The sequence below is a fragment of the Olea europaea genome, chromosome 12, assembly GCF_002742605.1.
Source record: "Olea europaea var. sylvestris chromosome 12, O_europaea_v1, whole genome shotgun sequence".
Lineage (NCBI taxonomy): Eukaryota > Viridiplantae > Streptophyta > Magnoliopsida > Lamiales > Oleaceae > Olea > Olea europaea.
Window position 1 is genome coordinate 8542883 of NC_036248.1, and position 17107 is coordinate 8559989.

Genomic DNA, 17107 nt, shown 5'->3' on the forward strand with positions numbered 1-17107 from the left:
AAGTAAACAATGCCCCCATGCTTCCATATCAAGCATGAAAATCCTTGTTTGATTTCCATGCAGTTCCCTTTGGGACCTCAACATCATTTAATGTCCCAGTGTCATTCTTATCGTGTAAACGGGAATCAGATTCAGTATCCGTTAGTTGAATGTTGGACAAAAACAAAAACCAGTATAAGTATATGGCCATTACATGTCTGTCTCATTGAAGATAAAATTTCATAAAATAATCTCTAATTATTAGATTTTGGAAGACAATTAACATTATCTAGTACTTGCGGTTGCACCGGTGCTTTTGATGCTTTTTTCTGATTCTCAAGAACACAGTAATATGAATACATAAACATCCCGTCTAGTCCAACCACTATTCCAAAAATGTTTGTCCAGCTAAATGGATTACTAAGTAAGACATAGCCAAATGCTAATACCAGACAAGTTTTAAGGTGTCCAAGAACCGGGGGGGGGGGACATCTTCCCAATCACAAGGAATGTGCTAAGATTAACAGAGACGGAGATCAGGCAAGACAGAACAATGAAAAACTGCAATATTGACAACGATATCAAGTCTTCACATGCATTCTATTCACGAAAGAAGGTGCCTGATCTTATAAATTTAACTACTTACCACAATTTTGGCGTATAATTGAAAGAAAAGACATTTTGGTTAGTCAAAAGCCTATCTAGAAATGGACAAGAGATGAGCAAGGTCAATGCTTGATAAGGGCAAGATTGATACAACGGTTGGGTGGAAGATACATTAAAAATTTTTTGGACGGTATTGATCATCTGAAAGAACTGTTAAGCTCAACAATCAAAAACAGTGATTTTAATGCAAGATGAAACATATTGCCTAAATTAGACTTTTCATAAATTCTTACTCAGAATGCATTAACTTATGATGCAGCAAAAACAACAGGCTACGTCATCAATCTCTCCCTCTTCAGTAATTAGCTTATACAAAATTACAAAATGATAAGAAATAAAGAACATGAAATGTTGCAACTATGTCATTCCTCTAAAGTAGAAAATGCAAACAAAAAAGGATGTCGAGATACGTGAGACCATATTGAGAATGTTATCTTCTCAGTTTAGAGTTATAACCGTCTCTCGCTTCGTCTTAGGTGGCTTTGATGGGGACCAACCATCTCTCCGAAAAGCCCAAGCTTGAGGGTTACCAAATCTCACAACTATTAGACCCTAACAATACCCAATGGCCCCAAATTCGATGTCCACGATGGCCCACTCCAAGACAACCTTGGCTTTACCTGGCCGACCCTTCTTTGGCTGCTAGCATTTGGCACTTCGGTTGGGTTGCCCGTTCCGAGATTTGAAGTGAGGTGGGTATGCTCTGATACGAAAATGTTAGGAACCTGAAGTGTTGCTGACCTGGTTGTGCTGAAACTGATTTGGGTTTCGTCATGGTTGATAATCCAAGTCTGTGACACGATGATTGAAGAGAGATTAGTAAATGAATACTGGAAAATGGCTATAAGGACTGTTTATGGATAAGCAATTGCAAATATTGAAGATAAGAATCAATGGAAACTGATGTATTGATATTCAACTAAATGGAAATAACAAATTCCAGGGCTATTAGAGAGGCCCGGTCTCTCCCCTTTAACTGAATTGGAAAAGCTTGAAAGAGACAGACTCCAAAAGTTGGCCATTGAGATTGGAGAACCCAAACTTATATAAACCACAGTTACCACGCAAAGGAAGCCTATATTTTCGATGTGAGATTCAGGTGCCCATACACCCCAGTGGAACCATGACAAACCACCACGCTTTCGTCTCGACGTTTACGTCGAGCAGGTGTCCATACACCCTAAGTGGTAACTGAGAACAAAAAAACATGGTGCATGCTCTAATACCAATTGATGGGGACCCAACCATCTCTCTCAGAAGCCTAGGTTTAAGGGTGATTGAATCACACAACTATTAGACCCTAAAAGGCTTTAGGTTGTTTCTCCCATTCATTAGGGGAATTCCTCAAATGATTATGAGATGCTGATGAAAGGATAAAAACTTAGGGATGTTTACAAAAAAGTAAAAAGGGGGGAATCCTTTGACAAGGATGATAATAGGTTTGCTCTAATTTTTTGAGATGCTCTAGAAAAGGTTGATGCCATTAGATTTTTAAATATCCTAATGTCTGAATTTAGGCATGGATTCCCCGCTGGGCATCGTGCATGAAAATTTTGGAGGTCTTGTAAAAATCTCAGTGGCTTTAGTTTTTTTCTTTTAATCCAACAAAGAGTGGAACAGGTCGTTTTGTTTTTCTTTTAGAAATAAGGAACGATTAAGAATTGTTATCCATTTTTTATAGTGTGTTGCCAAAGGGTTTTCATATGTTGTCACATCATGGCAGTGCTTGTCAAATTACGCCAGCGGCTTCAGCTTATTTAGCTTTTCATTTGACACCAAAAATTTGAGCCCTCCTAAGTATCCTAAAATTGTAGAAGCTTCTTATCTTGATAGCAACTGCAGTCCTCTTTATCAATCTTGTAATTCCTTACTAGCATCCCTTCTATAAATTTGACTTCAAAACATGCAGATAAAAAGTCTAAGAGCCTCACGTTATGTTCTACCAAAGTCATTATTTATTCGTTGGAAAGTCTAGCGATCATCCTTCGTCAGCAACCTACTAGTTCATTTAGGGAATGGTTATTGTCATACGTCTTTAAGGACTATGCAGATCAAATGGTCAACGAACTTGGAAATGAAGATCCATTTGATGAAGCTTCCTAAATAATCTAATGAGTGGAGGAGAAAAGGTTCCAAACTACACGTTGTATAAAATCTAACAAGTGGGCAGAGAAAAACTTCCATGGTATATGTCACAATAATGATCAAGGAGCCAGCATAAGCTACAAAAGTGATACAATATCTAGGAAGCAGATAGTCACAGATACCAACTACTATGCCCAGAAAGGGCCCAAATGTGTGGTGACTCACCTGAAATTCTTGTTTAGGAAAAGAGTTTCCAACAGGACTGTACATGGGATGATTGCCAGCTTTGTCATCTAGTAAAGTAAAATAATAAATCCTCAATTTGGAAACATAAGTGAGAAACAGTTCAATGTTGAACATTGTAAATAGATGGCAAAGAGATACCTAATAGAAACCAACGGAATTGAATCCCAAGTTGAGTATAATCCAATCGAAATCCCATTTAGAGTACCAAATCCAATTACAATTTGTATTCTATTGGTTCGTGCTCGAAAAATTTCAACCATAATGCCACATGAAGAGAACAAAGTTACAAGTAAATGCCAGCTCGTATAATAAAAATACTAGTATAAAAATCATCTTCTTCTTAATCTTTATCGTTTTTTAATAACATTTCACTGTTTCCCAAAAGAAAGCTTCAACAAAACAAATCAACATCACAATTAGGGACTTTTTCCCTTCTAAATCTAATTACAGCATCAAATTATGAGGTTAAAAAAATATAAACTTCTCTATCGGGAATTAGAAGCTGGACTTCTTCCTTTCTACATCTAATTACATCAAAATATGATGATAAGAGAAAAATATAAACCACTCTATTGGAAATTAAAAGCTGGATCAAACTAAAGTTATATTCTTACTATTTATAGCATGTTTGGCGTGCTCAACCGAGCATGCTCAGTTGAAGGAATACTTTTAGTAACAAAGGCAATCAGTTAGGACTCTTGCAGCTGCCTCACTTTGATTTCAATAACAATCCAATTCAAAAATTGACAAGAACCTCCTCTTCTAAACTAACAGCATTATTACAGGTCCTCAACTCGAGTAAATTATATCAATTCCATCACTTTAGAAAGAATTTGCACCAAGGAATGTAAGTAATGTAATGACACATGAATTTTAAGCACTAAATGTATCTGCCCGAGGCTATATACCGAGCAATGACAAGAACATTCAATTCATTATGGTAGAAAAATATCATTTTTAAAACAAGGAAAAAATACAAATGTAGAGTATTAAAACTCACCAAAAATGAAACGTAAAGTGCTCATGAGTACTTTACTGCACATCACAATAGAAACTCACAATAGAAACTGACGAAACGACTGACAGAGTCAAAGCCCCTATAGTCTCCAAATGGAATCCTGTGTTCTAAGTCATCTTTCAATTTTTCCCTAAACAAAAATTTCAATAATCCACAACAATAACAATTTGAACAAATTAAATCAAAATTTCCCACATGTAGGTCTGAATTTCAATTTTCTACAAAATCAGAACCAGCTGCGAATTATGTATCTGGAATTTGGGAGAATATTTTCCTTGAATAAAGGGAAAATTTAAGCAATCACATAAGCAGTCCATCCATAGTTGGTTACACCAAAAATTCTCTATATACGCTTAAATGAATTATAAATGCTTTAAATCAATTTAATGTATTAATAATAGCTATAATTTATATCTGTCCGGGGGGGGGTTGTGCGTGACTCCTTCCAAATTGCAATATCCTTGAGCATTGAAACGCAGGCCTACGGATTAATTTAAAATTCTATCTAAAAGGAATTAAGAAAAAGGGGGAAATCGTTTAACTGTAGAAATTAAAAAAATAAATAAAAATAAAATATCATTAAAGCAAAGGCCATTAGCCCGGAAATAGTACAATGCATCAGTGCTTTTGGTTTGTACAATATTATACACTGGAATCCACATGTTTATCAAGCGCTTCCCCCATAATGCATGCTAAAGTTTTTGAAGAAGACAAGAAAAGGAGGATGGATATCATTGGGTGGAATTCTTTTGCGCATTACAGGTGAACCCATTAAAAAATGTCCATGTGGAAAATGTCGTGCATGCATTTTTAATTATACATCCAAGAAAGTGAAAGACAATGTAGGGAAGAATTCCACCACCACCACGTGCAAAACCAGGCTCAGTTTACCACAATATTGACACCAACACCTTGAGACAACTCCAACACCACCCTTGCCGCCCCCACTCCGATTGCTATCAATTGGGGAAGGAGAAACACAATAATATGCCCACAATAGGTTAACCACTAAGGTCACAGTGAAGGGGAAGGGGAAGGGAGAGGCCGAGAGAGAGAGACTCACAAAGAGAAGAAAATTTCACTCTCAGGTTCAATTTTGCCTTTAATACACGGCATTTCATTTTCGTTAAACGTGACATCTCTACTTATGATGATTTTAACTCCTTTTTGGCTTCTATCTCATAACCTATAACCCTTAACACCTTCGGGGTATCCTAAGAAAACACACTTCCTAGCTCTAGGTTCCAGCTTACCCTCACTTTGATGAGAAAAAGCTGTACAGCCAAAAGTTCTAAGTATCGAGTAATCACTCAGTTTACCCGACCATTTCTCATGTGGAGTATCACCATTCAATGCAGCAGAGGGTGTAAGATTAATCAAATAGCAAGCTGTCATAACAGCCTCACCCCAAAATGACTTGGGAACACCCGAATTGATCATCATGCAACGTACTTTATCAAATATGGTTTTATTCATCCTTTCTGCTACCCCATTTTTCTGAGGGGTGTAGGGAACGCTCTTATGTCTAGTTATGCCGCTTTCTTTACACATACTATCAAATTCTTTATTGCAGAATTCTAGGCCATTATTTGTCCTTAAAAATTTGATTTTCTTGCCAGTTTGATTTTTCACTTGTCTCTTCCAATTATTAAAACTATTGAAGGTCTCAGATTTATCCTTCAAAAGATAGACCCACACTTTCCTAGTGTACTCATCAATCATAGACAGGAAATACCTATTACCACCCGATGTGGGGTTACTGGCAGGACCCCAAAGATCAGAGTGCACATATTCGAGCATGCCTTTAGCTCTATTAACACTTGTGGAGAAAGAAGTTTTGTGATGTTTACCAAGCACACAATGATCACAAAATGGCAAATCTGACACACAATCATTACCAAAAGCACCCTTTTCATTAAGTAGCTTAAGTCCCTTGACTCCTACGTGAGCAAGTCTATTGTGCCATGTGTGTGTGTGATCAATCTTGGCAGAGGAGATAGAGGAATTCACATCTCTAATCACTTCCCCAGTAGTAATGTATATATCGTTTTTCTTAATTTCCTTAATGGAAACTAAAGCACCCTTGATCATTTTTAGCATACCATTTCCAATTTTACCAGTAAAGTTATCCTTCTCAAGTCTCCCTACTCCAATCAAATTCCTAGATAATTCAGGAATATATCTAACATCCTTTAACGTATACACAAAACTCGTGTCAAATTTTACATTTATGTCACCAATTCCAGCAATAGTATAGGCAAAGTTATCACACAGCACAACATGCCCAACGTTAGATTCATGCAACTTACAAAACCAGTTCTTTTCAGACGGCACCTGAAAAGATGCACCAGATCAAGTATTCACTCATGGATGCGGGAATTAGCAGTTAGATTTAATTCAGCAGTGTATGCAGCTGGATTTGTAAGCATATAGACCTCACCACCATTTATATCAGAAGTAGATGCTAACACATTTACGTCATCTCTCTCCTTAGCTTTTAGCTTACCCTTCTCCTTATGACAATCTTTTATAAAATGCCCTGTGTTTCTACAACCATATCATTTTCTCGCCTTAGTCCTAGATTTTGATCTAGACCTACCTTTGCTCTTCTTTTTCCATCCATTACCACTTGACTCGCCACTAGTTTGATATCTCTCATGACTATTTTGTCTAAATTGAGTTCTACCCTGCATCATATGTACCTCACCATTCCTTTTATCATGTTTTTCAGCCCTAATTTCCATTTCTTTATTTCTAAGGGAATCTATGACAATTTCAGGTGTTAACGTGTCTCTACCATACTTAATGGTGTTCATAACCTCCTTATAGGAATCAGGGATTGCATTGAGCAAAATTATAGCCTTATAAGTTTCGGACACAGTCTCATCACAATTAACTATGTCTTGCACCAATTTGTTAAACACGTCTAGATGGTCATCAAGGTCCTTTGAGGGATCCATTTTAAAACTGAAAAAACGTTCAAGCAGGTAAAGTTTATTGGGTGTAGACTTAAGCAAATACAAGTCTTCTAATTTCTTCCAAAGTTCTTTGGTGTTTTTTAATTTACCCAGCTTTCTTAAAACGGCGTCAGGCAAGTGTAAGATAATTGAGGTATAAGCAAGCTCATCGGCTTCTTCTCTTTGTTCTTGTGAAAAATCAGTTGAAAAATTGTCTTCAATGGCTTTTGAAACCTTTTTTTGGACTAAAATACCCTTCATTTTTTGTTGCCAAATAGCAAAGCCACCCTTTTCGTTAAAAATTACCACTGAAGCTATTAAAGAAGCTCTATGGCTTAGAGATCTACTTCATGAACTATGTGTCCTGAATGATTATGTGGTAGTGTATTCTGATAGTCAGTCATCTATACATTTATGCAAAAATCTTGTTTTTAACGAGCGTACTAAACACATTGATGTTAGACTCCACATCATTAGAGATATAGTATCTCAAGAGGTGGTAAGAGTTGAGAAAGTCCATACCCACTACAACCCATCTGATATGGGGACGAAGGTACTGCCACTGGCAAAGTTTAGGAGTTGTTCTCCTAGCCTTTGTGGCCATAAATCATCATCCCTTCTTGTCCTACATGGATAATATTGTATAGCAACCAAGGTGAATCAATTGGTTGTGGTATGGAGCCGTTTGGATTGGTTGTTGGTAGAGAAAGGTACATTGGACTGAGCCTGGAAAACCACCGTTTGAAGATCCTTTTGAGAGAGCTTCCGCAACAGACAACATGCAGTGATGCAGCACATTATTGACCTCCTTGAGTCTTTGAGTCTTAACAAATCAAGCACACTGCTAGGCATAAATGAAAAGGAAAAATATTGACGCGAAGAGACAAATTTATAACTTAATGCTCATCAAACCTATTATTAAGCCCCGACCATTACTTGGAAAAAAGAATAATGTTTTAAATAGTGATTTTTAGGAGAATGTGTAATTAAAAAGTAGGGAAAAGTCTTAAATTTATGTATAAAATATTTTATTGTATAAATGTATGGTTGAAATGAACATGTTGAAAAAAAGAGTTTTTAAATAATGGCCATCAAAAGGGCGTTCACTATGCTTTTGATATGGTCGAATGGTGGTCAACGTAATCGTTGTGTTATAATTTGAAAAGATCTTATATTAATGATAGGCGAATATTAGTCCACCACACTAGAATGACAATATTCTCTATCACTTTACCCTCAGGCTCAGAAGCAATGTTTGCTGATTTTAGACTCTTCTCGCATGCTGCAATTCAGGTACACATTTGCAAACCATTTCATCTCTTTCGTGACCTTTAGCAATAATGCAGCACATAAATTTTTTTCGCCTCTTTGCTGGGACTAATTTTATTGGGTTTAGGAGTTTGTTATTAATTTTTGTTATTAATTTGCTTTTCCTCGTAGTTCATGGAGTTACTTTGAAAGTGATTGTTCTGTCTTTTTCTTCTGTTGCAGATGGCTTTCACCATTTTGGTTTATCCGGCACTCACATTGGTATATATAGGTCAAGAAGCTTACTTATCAAAACATCACCACACAATTCACGACATTGATTTTTATGTCTCTGTTCCAGCCTAGGTATAGCTCGGGTCCCTGGCATTGGCATTGTGTTCACTGATTTGACCTCCGGTATACCTACCAATTTTTCTCGTTTTGTCACCAATCTCCCTGCTTTCCACCTTCTCTTTGTTTTCGTATGTATAAAATCTGTATCAATACCATTTGCCCCACCAGCCTGGAGGTACCTCATGGAATGTTCATCAGGATGTCGATTCTTTTGAATCTGAATTCATTAATAGGCTGGGTGATTTTATCCGTTATGAGTGGTACAAGGAACATGGCACTATATTTTTAGAGGTATCTTTCAGGTCATTAAAAATAAGATTATGTTTGTTAAAAATATATATTTGAAGTTGACTAATAGCAATTAGTAGTTCATCACTAGAATATAAATGTTTCCACAGTAGGCTTTTAGAAAGTTCTAGTGTATCTCTGAATGAAGGAAAGCTTAGAAAAGATCAATTCATGGATAAAGGAAGCCAAAGTAAACAACTCAATAAAAGGTATCCCACTTCCAAATCAATAGAATTAGAGAACTATTTATCGTGCTTGATCTTAAAAGGTTGAGATTGTCTAGTTAACAAAGAGTTGACAACAAGCATGCTTATTGTTGAAACTAAAGCATTGTAAATTGCATAGCACAATGTTTGCATGCTATGACAGGGAATAAAATTAACATAACTAAGAAGGGCATTGTGAAACTCACATAACCAACATATGTTCTAACATGACATTGCCATAAACTCACCTCCTCCTTTTCTGCCATAGTCGCAGAGGCATCACTTATATCTTCAAGCATGCCATAAACGAATGTTACAGTTAGTTGTGAGTCACAAGTTCAATGGAAAAAACTAGTTGTGAGTAAAAAAGCCACGTTATCAAATAAAGAAAAAAGGTAAGTATGCTCTCTTGCGCAGATTCTACGAACATAACACAAATAATTTGTCGTTTATTTTTCAGTTATTTAATTTGTTTCTAATTTCTTTTGAAGTATAGCCTACATTTGACTCATCTGCAAGCATTTAAGATCTGGATAACATTAAAGGAAGGTATTTATATACCATTACAAAAACAACTCAGCTTCTACTTTACACGTCACGGTTAATAAATAAAGTAATAATTAATTTCAAAAAATTTATAGCTTTAATCTCATAAAGTCAGGATATTCTAGTTCCATATGAAAGAATTGATAAACTTAGCAAACGTGAATTTAGGATAGCGTGTTCTACATCTTGTTGATGAATTGGAAAAATTAAAAATTAGAAAGAAGAAAACTGAGTTTGAGCCCCATAATTTGTAATATAGTTCCTAGCCAAAATGTGGTTACTCTAATAACCTAATAGCTTATATGAGAAAATGTGGTTACTCTAATATGTAACCTAATAGCTTATATGAGAAAATATGTAACAAGATAAATTTTGCATCCTAAGAATTCCAATATAATTTCACCAATTATAAAGTTATAAAAAGGCTAAACTACGTCAAAATAGAGAACAAAACAAATATGTATACATGTGAAGAAATAGAGAATTAAAGACTTCCAGATTGTGAGGTCCATTGGATATCAATATTTTGCATCTATTTATATATACAAATAACCAGTGGACAATGAAATCAAGGTACTTAACTTTACTCCTCATATAACCATTTCTTCCTATAGTAGATCTTAGTTCTTTGCTCAATGAATGGCATAAAAACCTATACTTTTTGTCAATCAAATTGTATAATTAGCTCAAAATACTTACTCCACAATGATAAATATAGCTTTAATGTGTCACCTCCAATAACGAGAGAATTTTCAAGATTCAATAAATTCCTCGCAATTATTGGCCAATATTAGTGAAAGAAAGGAAACTGAATGCCACTTTTTTCTCTAAACTAGTTGATTTAAGCTTGTTTAAAAGTAAGTCTGATCTAGAAAGGTGTTAAGACTCATTTTCACCACTAAAATCACTTGCATTTTGTGCCAAGTCACGTAAATGTAAAAATTTGGATAAATTGTATGTGATGTTAACTTCAACTTTTTTAATCTTTTAGACAGACATGTTCCCTTTTTATCGAAAATATAGTAGATTTATAAAACAAGCATATCCAAAGATAAAGCCTTATTATATTATACAGTATACAATATGAATCAATTTCAAAGAACGTTGTTCAAAGTTTCAACAAAAACAACTTCGTTTTAGTGATGTAATAATGATGCAGTTTTTAATTTTTTTTCCTTGTTTTGGCACCCGTCTACACAAAACATCATTGTATTAATTTTTGGATTTTCCGTTCTATTTTGTTCACCGACCAAATTTAGCTTCCATTTGTATACAATTTATAGATTTTTTATAATTATTAATTCCAACCACTTGTTCATAATTACCTATTCATTGTCTCTTTCTATATTTGACAAATGGGATTGTTCATCTCAGTTAAAACATAGTTGTTACACTTTCTTTTCCTCATCATTGTATAATTTGTTCATATAGTATAAATGACTTTTCTATTACTACTTACGATGTTTTGTGCGAGTTGAGAACTTGCTTAACAATTGACGAGGCTTTTCACTTCGCAGTATCTGTAAATTTTTAATACTATACTAAAGCTCAATCTCAAAATAGTCAATACTCGTGTACAGATATAGAACATATTTGCACTATTGATTTATAGCTTGACTTGAGGATTCTTTTCGTTGTCTTTTCAAAGAACAAAAATGCAAATTCAAGTTTTGTCATTTTTGATAAATGTACAGTTTTTGAAACTTGATTTATTTGTTGATTAAATGGTCTCCTAGCAGGTTCAAATATTTAATTTTTGGACAATAAGTTTTTGCATTGTTAATTACCTTTCAAATTACACCGTGGTTAAATTTAATTTTATGTGTTGATTGTATTTAATTGTTCAATTGAAACTTGGTCAAGTATATTTAATTGCTGTGTATTAATTTGTGTAATTTGAGAGCAACGGATGATGATTAGTTGGTTTGTACATATTTTAAAAATTAGTAATTAATAAAACTGATACTGAAGTCATTGTAAGACATTTTTAAAGTACGAGAAGCAATAACAATGTAACATATTTAATATTATTTGTGTTATTAGGAAATAAAATGATAGTTAAATGCTGCCCCATTGAGTTTAACTCTTGGCTCTTTCACTAGTATTCAGCTCAAATTTCATGCGACTGCGGAAGTATTTTTCAATAAACAATCATTTCCTCTCTTTAGCGAATTTTATAATTTTTAGATTATTCTCTAAAAATTATAATTTGTACCCCTTTCAATATGTTCGAGAATTTGTGGGGGCACAATGATTTTTATTTATCTTTGATCTAGGCAAGCAAACTTATCATCTTTTTCTTGAATTGCATTCATTTGCAAAGTCTTGAGTTGTGTCATTGCATGGAGATATATGTTATGCACGTCATACTTATTGAAGATTGTTTCTTTTCTTCATGCAAGTGTCCATATTGTGTAATGATTTAGCTATTCAATGCCTTACCCATTTCTTGCTTTTCTTGTTTAGTAATGTTTTCATAAACTAAGAACGAAGAGCGCCAAGTTCATTTGAACCCACATCCAAACAAAGTGATTTGTTCTCATCCTATATTTCAATCCTCGACGTGGTATTCCATTGGCAAACAAATAATGGATTATTGTAGAGTTTTAAAGAATTTGCAGTTCATACCTTCATGGAGAAAGTTCAAATAAACTCAAGTCATTTACTTAAATTTTTCTATGCTGACATTAAATTCTGTCAAAGAAAAATGTTTCGGCTTAATTGTACACAAATCCATTGCACAAAACCACGACTGAATTGAAAGGAGTGAGTTGATGGCGTCTTGCTCTTGAACTTTGATGAGGTTATTTGTAGATTATTCTAATGTTCTTGCTGTTTCATTTTTTAACGACAGATTGTGTACTTAGAGAGTCTTAAATGCGTTGTTGTCTCCACCTCCCCTGCCTCCAATCTTCTCATTTTATTGAGCACTATAAATCATTGGCGTTGTTTCTTTCTTTTAGAAAATAGAAAATTGAAATTTTCCTGATAAATGTAGAGGCATTTGATCAAGAGATTCTTTATTTAACCTCCTCAATGTTTTTAGTAGGAACTTAAAATAGAAGTACTTGCAACGTGGGCTTGGTGTGGAAAACGAATAGAGTTTGTTCTCATGTTTTTATTTTTTTTAGGAAACCTATTTTTACGGCATTCTATTTGCTCTTAGTTTGTGTATAAATATGTTTTTTTTTCCCTTGGTTAGAAGCAACAATAAACATTAAGGGTTGTGCTATGGGTACATTATGGACACCATAATGGTGTCCATAATGTACACCAATCATTATTCAAACATTAAAGATCAAAGAACTACTGCAGTAGGCTCAACATTGGTTGCATGATTCAGTTATTTGCAGTTCAATTTAATCCAGTCTAGTTCATTGTACCAAACAAATATATTACACATCAGTTTGATTTGATATATCCATTCTTTCATATTAAGCTCACAATTATATGATTGATGAATCTTGTTTTATTAGTTTATCATGTGATGAATATATGTTGAACTATGCACTCATCAATTACAAGGATTCACAAAATATAAAAATATTTCTTTAGCACATATATGTATTATATTGTACAACTATAAATGGAACACAACCAGATACAATTGAAAAAAAGCACATCCGAGTTATAGGCATTGCAAATGTTAGCTGGTAGATAATATCACAAACTAAAATTTTACAAATTTGTGAAATGCTTCTCTGAGTCGGATTTTACTGATAGCTATCTTTACGTACAACCAATCCATTACGCTATTCCACAACTTGAAAAATGCAATCCCCCACGAGTTATTGAACACTAAAGTTCCACATACTCCCCAAAATCCAAAAATGAAACCAACTGCCATACTAATGTAAAATCCATCATTGATAAGCTTGTCCTCATCTTCAGGGTTTTTCATTCCATCAACATTATCACTAGTCTCTGGGACTTGAGCAATATCATCTCCTGGACAAGCTTTTGCAAGTGGAGGACCACAAAGTCCAAGGTTTCCCTCGAATGCAGAAGCATTGAATGTTTGTAAATGAATGCTTTTTGGAATTTTGCCCGACAAGTTATTGTATGACAAATCTAGCACTCCAAGTTGATCCAGTTGAGAAAAGCCATCAGGAATGCCACCAGAGAAGTGGTTTCTTGAAAAATCAAGAAAATCCAAAGACCTTAGTTGTTCAATATTCGAAGGAAGGAATCCAGATAGGTTGTTTCTTGAAAGGTTCAATCCAACTAGCATTACAAGACTGGTAATTTCCACAGGAACATCACCAACTAGAAATCTTGTTTAAAGAAAAGTCCAACACTTGTAAATGTGCAAGATGACACAAATTGGAAGGAATACTACCAATGAACTCATTGGACCTGAGACTCAGAAACACCAATTCAGTCCAAGTATCTCCCACCCATATTGGTATTTTACCGGTCAACTTATTTTGTGAAAGATCAATAAAAGTCAAGGAAGTACAATTCCTCAACGATGTTGGAATTTCTCCAGTGAAACTGTTGTTTTGTAAGTGCAATGATGAACAGATATTTGGTGAAAAGATCTTTCCAGAGAAATTATTGTGCGCCAGATTAAGATATTTCAAATTTGGTAGGTTTGCAAAACAATTTGGAAGTTGTCCAAACAGTAAGTTATTCGAGAGGTCAAGAGAATACCAATAGCAACTAGTTTCATTGCATAAATTGGTAATTGACCCGAAAAATTCATTACTCGACAAATCCAATACAGATCCATTATGAGGCAAAATTGGTAATGAACCATTAAAATGATTAAAGCTCAAATCTATGGAATCAAAAGTAGAGAACTTTAGCGACAAATTCGGAAGGACACCACAAAAATTGTTATGTGATATATTTAAACTTGATAATTTTGGATTTGACTCCCAAAACCAATCGGGGAAGTTGCCTGAAATTTCAGCATTAGAGATATCAAGATACTCTAATCTCGTTTGTGTTCTAAGCCATGTGGGAAAATGTGGACCCACTTTGCAGTCTGCTAAAGATACACGTGTCAGTTGAAAAGGAGGATTCCATCCTAAACTGAAATTGAAGGAGATGCCTGGGTTGGAAGACAAGTCCAACCATTGTAATTGGGAAAGATGAAAGAAATGGGATTCAGTGATTATGTCTTCAAAGTTGTTTGAAAAAAGAAACAAGGATTCGAGTTTCGAAAGGTTACGTATGCATTGGGTCATGGTAACATTAAACATATTATGAGACAAATCTAAGGTTGTTAACGAGGAAGATAATGCAGAACAAGGCAAATCCCCTGTGAGTTGGTTATCAGATAAATATAAAAGAGTTAAACTACTCATATTCCCCAAGGATATTGGAATCTCACCTTGTAATTTGTTGAAAGTGAGGTCAAGGAAACTAAGGTTACTGCTTAAGTTAAACACCAAAGGAAATATCCAAGAAGAAGAGAACTCATTTCCAGTGAGTGTAAGGTCAAAAAGAGAATTAGAAACATTGAAAGATGAGGGAGGAAGTACCATTGGCAGGTCACATGAATATAAGGATAAAGATATAAGCTGAGTAAGCTTAGTTATTGTTTGTAACCAATTCGTTGCCATTGTGAGGTTAACTGAGATTATGGCAAGGTAACTCAATATGAAGTTGAGAAAGCCAATCAAGATTTGTGCTAGTTAGTAAATTTTCATGATAGGAGCCAAGACGGAGAAAATTCAATTCGGAAAGGTTGCCAAGATGATGTGGAATTTCTCCGCCAAAATTAGAATCGTAAAGATCAACATACTGTAATCTACCTAGGGAACCAATCAATTGTGGGATTTTGCTATCATTGAAATCATTGACACTGAGGTCTAGATATTTCAAATGTCGTATTTCAAGCAAAGAGACGCTAATGTTACCTCCTAGAAGCAAACCACTAAGATCCAACTCAACAATATGATTAGTTTGATTATCACAACTGACACCCCTCCATTTGCAGCAATCCTTCTTATATTCTTCATTTCCCCAAGAAGAGAGTTGGCCAGACTCATCAATAAGCTCACCTTTGAACTTGAGAAGAGTTTCTCTCTCCTTCTCTAAGCACTTGATACCAACTTTCGTCCCTGTAGAGTGCTCAAAGGTGGCTCTCCAGCTTAGAAGTAGCACAGTGACTAACAGTTGAAGATGCTGCAAGAACTTTTGACAAACTATCATTTTGTGAACAATTTGTAACAAAGACTTTTCTGATATTCTTTTTTGAAATTTCACCATTTAAGCGGTACTACTTATAGCATCTATTGCAAGAATGAATTTGGGTAGAAAGCTACTGAAAAAGACTATCCAAATCCACAATAACTCCTTTGAAAAAGGTTCTGACTTTGTCAAAATAATCTAGCCCCTGTTTGACAAACTTTAAAAAGAATGGAAACTTAGGAACCCAGTTACACGTTTACATTTTGAGTAAAAACCAAAGACAATCACTTTTCCTACATCAAAGTTCCATATCACCTCGTGAACTTTATTTTATTTCAAAGTGATCACTAAAATGTGCATTTTGTATTGTGAGTTGTCATTCAATTTAAATTTATCACCATGTCTTACATTTCTTTTGAGGAAAAAAAAAACGATTGAATTTGAACGTGAAACTACACTAAAACAAAAAGTAAACTTCAATGACTACATAAAACTTCCCCATAAGTGAGTGATTAATAGTGTTTTTCAACCCTGTGACAATTGAAAAGATGATTCAAATGATATTTGTGTGACCTTTTAAACATCATAAATTTTTTGATTAAATGATCAAATGTGTTGAAGATAATATTTAAATGATATATGTTTTTTACCATGGCTTGACACTCTAATTAAGTCACTCAAGCCCCTATTTAAAATAAACTATTAATTTCAACAACATATTTTATGGATTCACAAATTTTTAATTATACATTTCATCAACTTTTATCAAATCTGATTTCTAATCCCAAACAAGGGCCAAACATCTAATAAAATACTACTCACTAAATTTTGAGGCACAGAATATCTTCGGACCTTTCTTATAGTAGTTTCCTAGTTAGAAGAAATTCCTTCTCATAAATTTCCGTCTCATAATTTAGACGATTTTCCTTTATAAATTGTTCTTAGAAATGAACTGCAAATGGATGAGAAAATAAATGTCATACTTGTTAAATCAATGAGCTAACATCAATAACGATGGCTTGGAAAAAAATTCTGACTCCTTGTATAAAAGACAAAAACGGAGGACTTGACTTTTTCGCCCTATTGATCTTTATTTCCAGGAAAAAGAATTCTCCAAAAATTGATGAGAATAATATTTAAATTACATATACCTAATTAAGTCATTCAAATATTTAGAAAATCTATATTTATCATAATTTCGAGGCGCAAACCTTTTTCATTGTTGTAGACATTTTTTTCCTTAATGAACTGTTTTTAGAAATGAATTGCAAAGAGATGTCATACTCATTAAATCAACGAGTTCCTAAAGATACGATTGCTTGAAAAAAAAGATTATGATTTCTTGTATTAGAAAAAAAAAAAAAAAAAAAAAG

At 34.3% G+C, this 17107-nt stretch overlaps 2 protein-coding genes across 2 annotated transcripts; both read right to left on the minus strand.

Moving 5' to 3' along the window:
- Positions 1 to 13107: 13107 nt before the first annotated feature.
- LOC111406534 (receptor protein-tyrosine kinase CEPR2-like) lies at positions 13108 to 15163 on the minus strand. The gene is made up of 3 exons (XM_023035943.1): positions 13950 to 15163; positions 13276 to 13831; positions 13108 to 13173 (listed from the first exon to the last, which is right to left on the minus strand). The coding sequence occupies exons 1-3, from the start codon at positions 15161 to 15163 to the stop codon at positions 13108 to 13110; spliced, it is 1836 nt and encodes a 611-aa protein (XP_022891711.1).
- A 7-nt stretch (positions 15164 to 15170) lies between these two features.
- Positions 15171 to 15812, minus strand: LOC111406535 (receptor-like protein 12). Its single transcript, XM_023035944.1, has one exon. The coding sequence runs from the start codon at positions 15810 to 15812 to the stop codon at positions 15171 to 15173; it is 642 nt and encodes a 213-aa protein (XP_022891712.1).
- Between the last annotated feature and the right edge of the window lie 1295 nt (positions 15813 to 17107).

Coding starts and splice junctions, on each gene's coding strand:
- LOC111406535 (XM_023035944.1), bottom strand. CDS start 15,812: ATGGTGAAATTTCAAAAAAGAATATCAGAAAAGTCTTTGTTACAAATT.
- LOC111406534 (XM_023035943.1), bottom strand. CDS start 15,163: ATGGCAACGAATTGGTTACAAACAATAACTAAGCTTACTCAGCTTATA. Junction 13,832..13,949: donor TTGGTGTTTCTGAGTCTCAG/GTCCAATGAGTT, acceptor GGAAATTACCAG/TCTTGTAATGCTAGTTGGAT. Junction 13,174..13,275: donor GAGAAGCATTTCACAAATTT/GTAAAATTTTAG, acceptor TTCCATTTATAG/TTGTACAATATAATACATAT.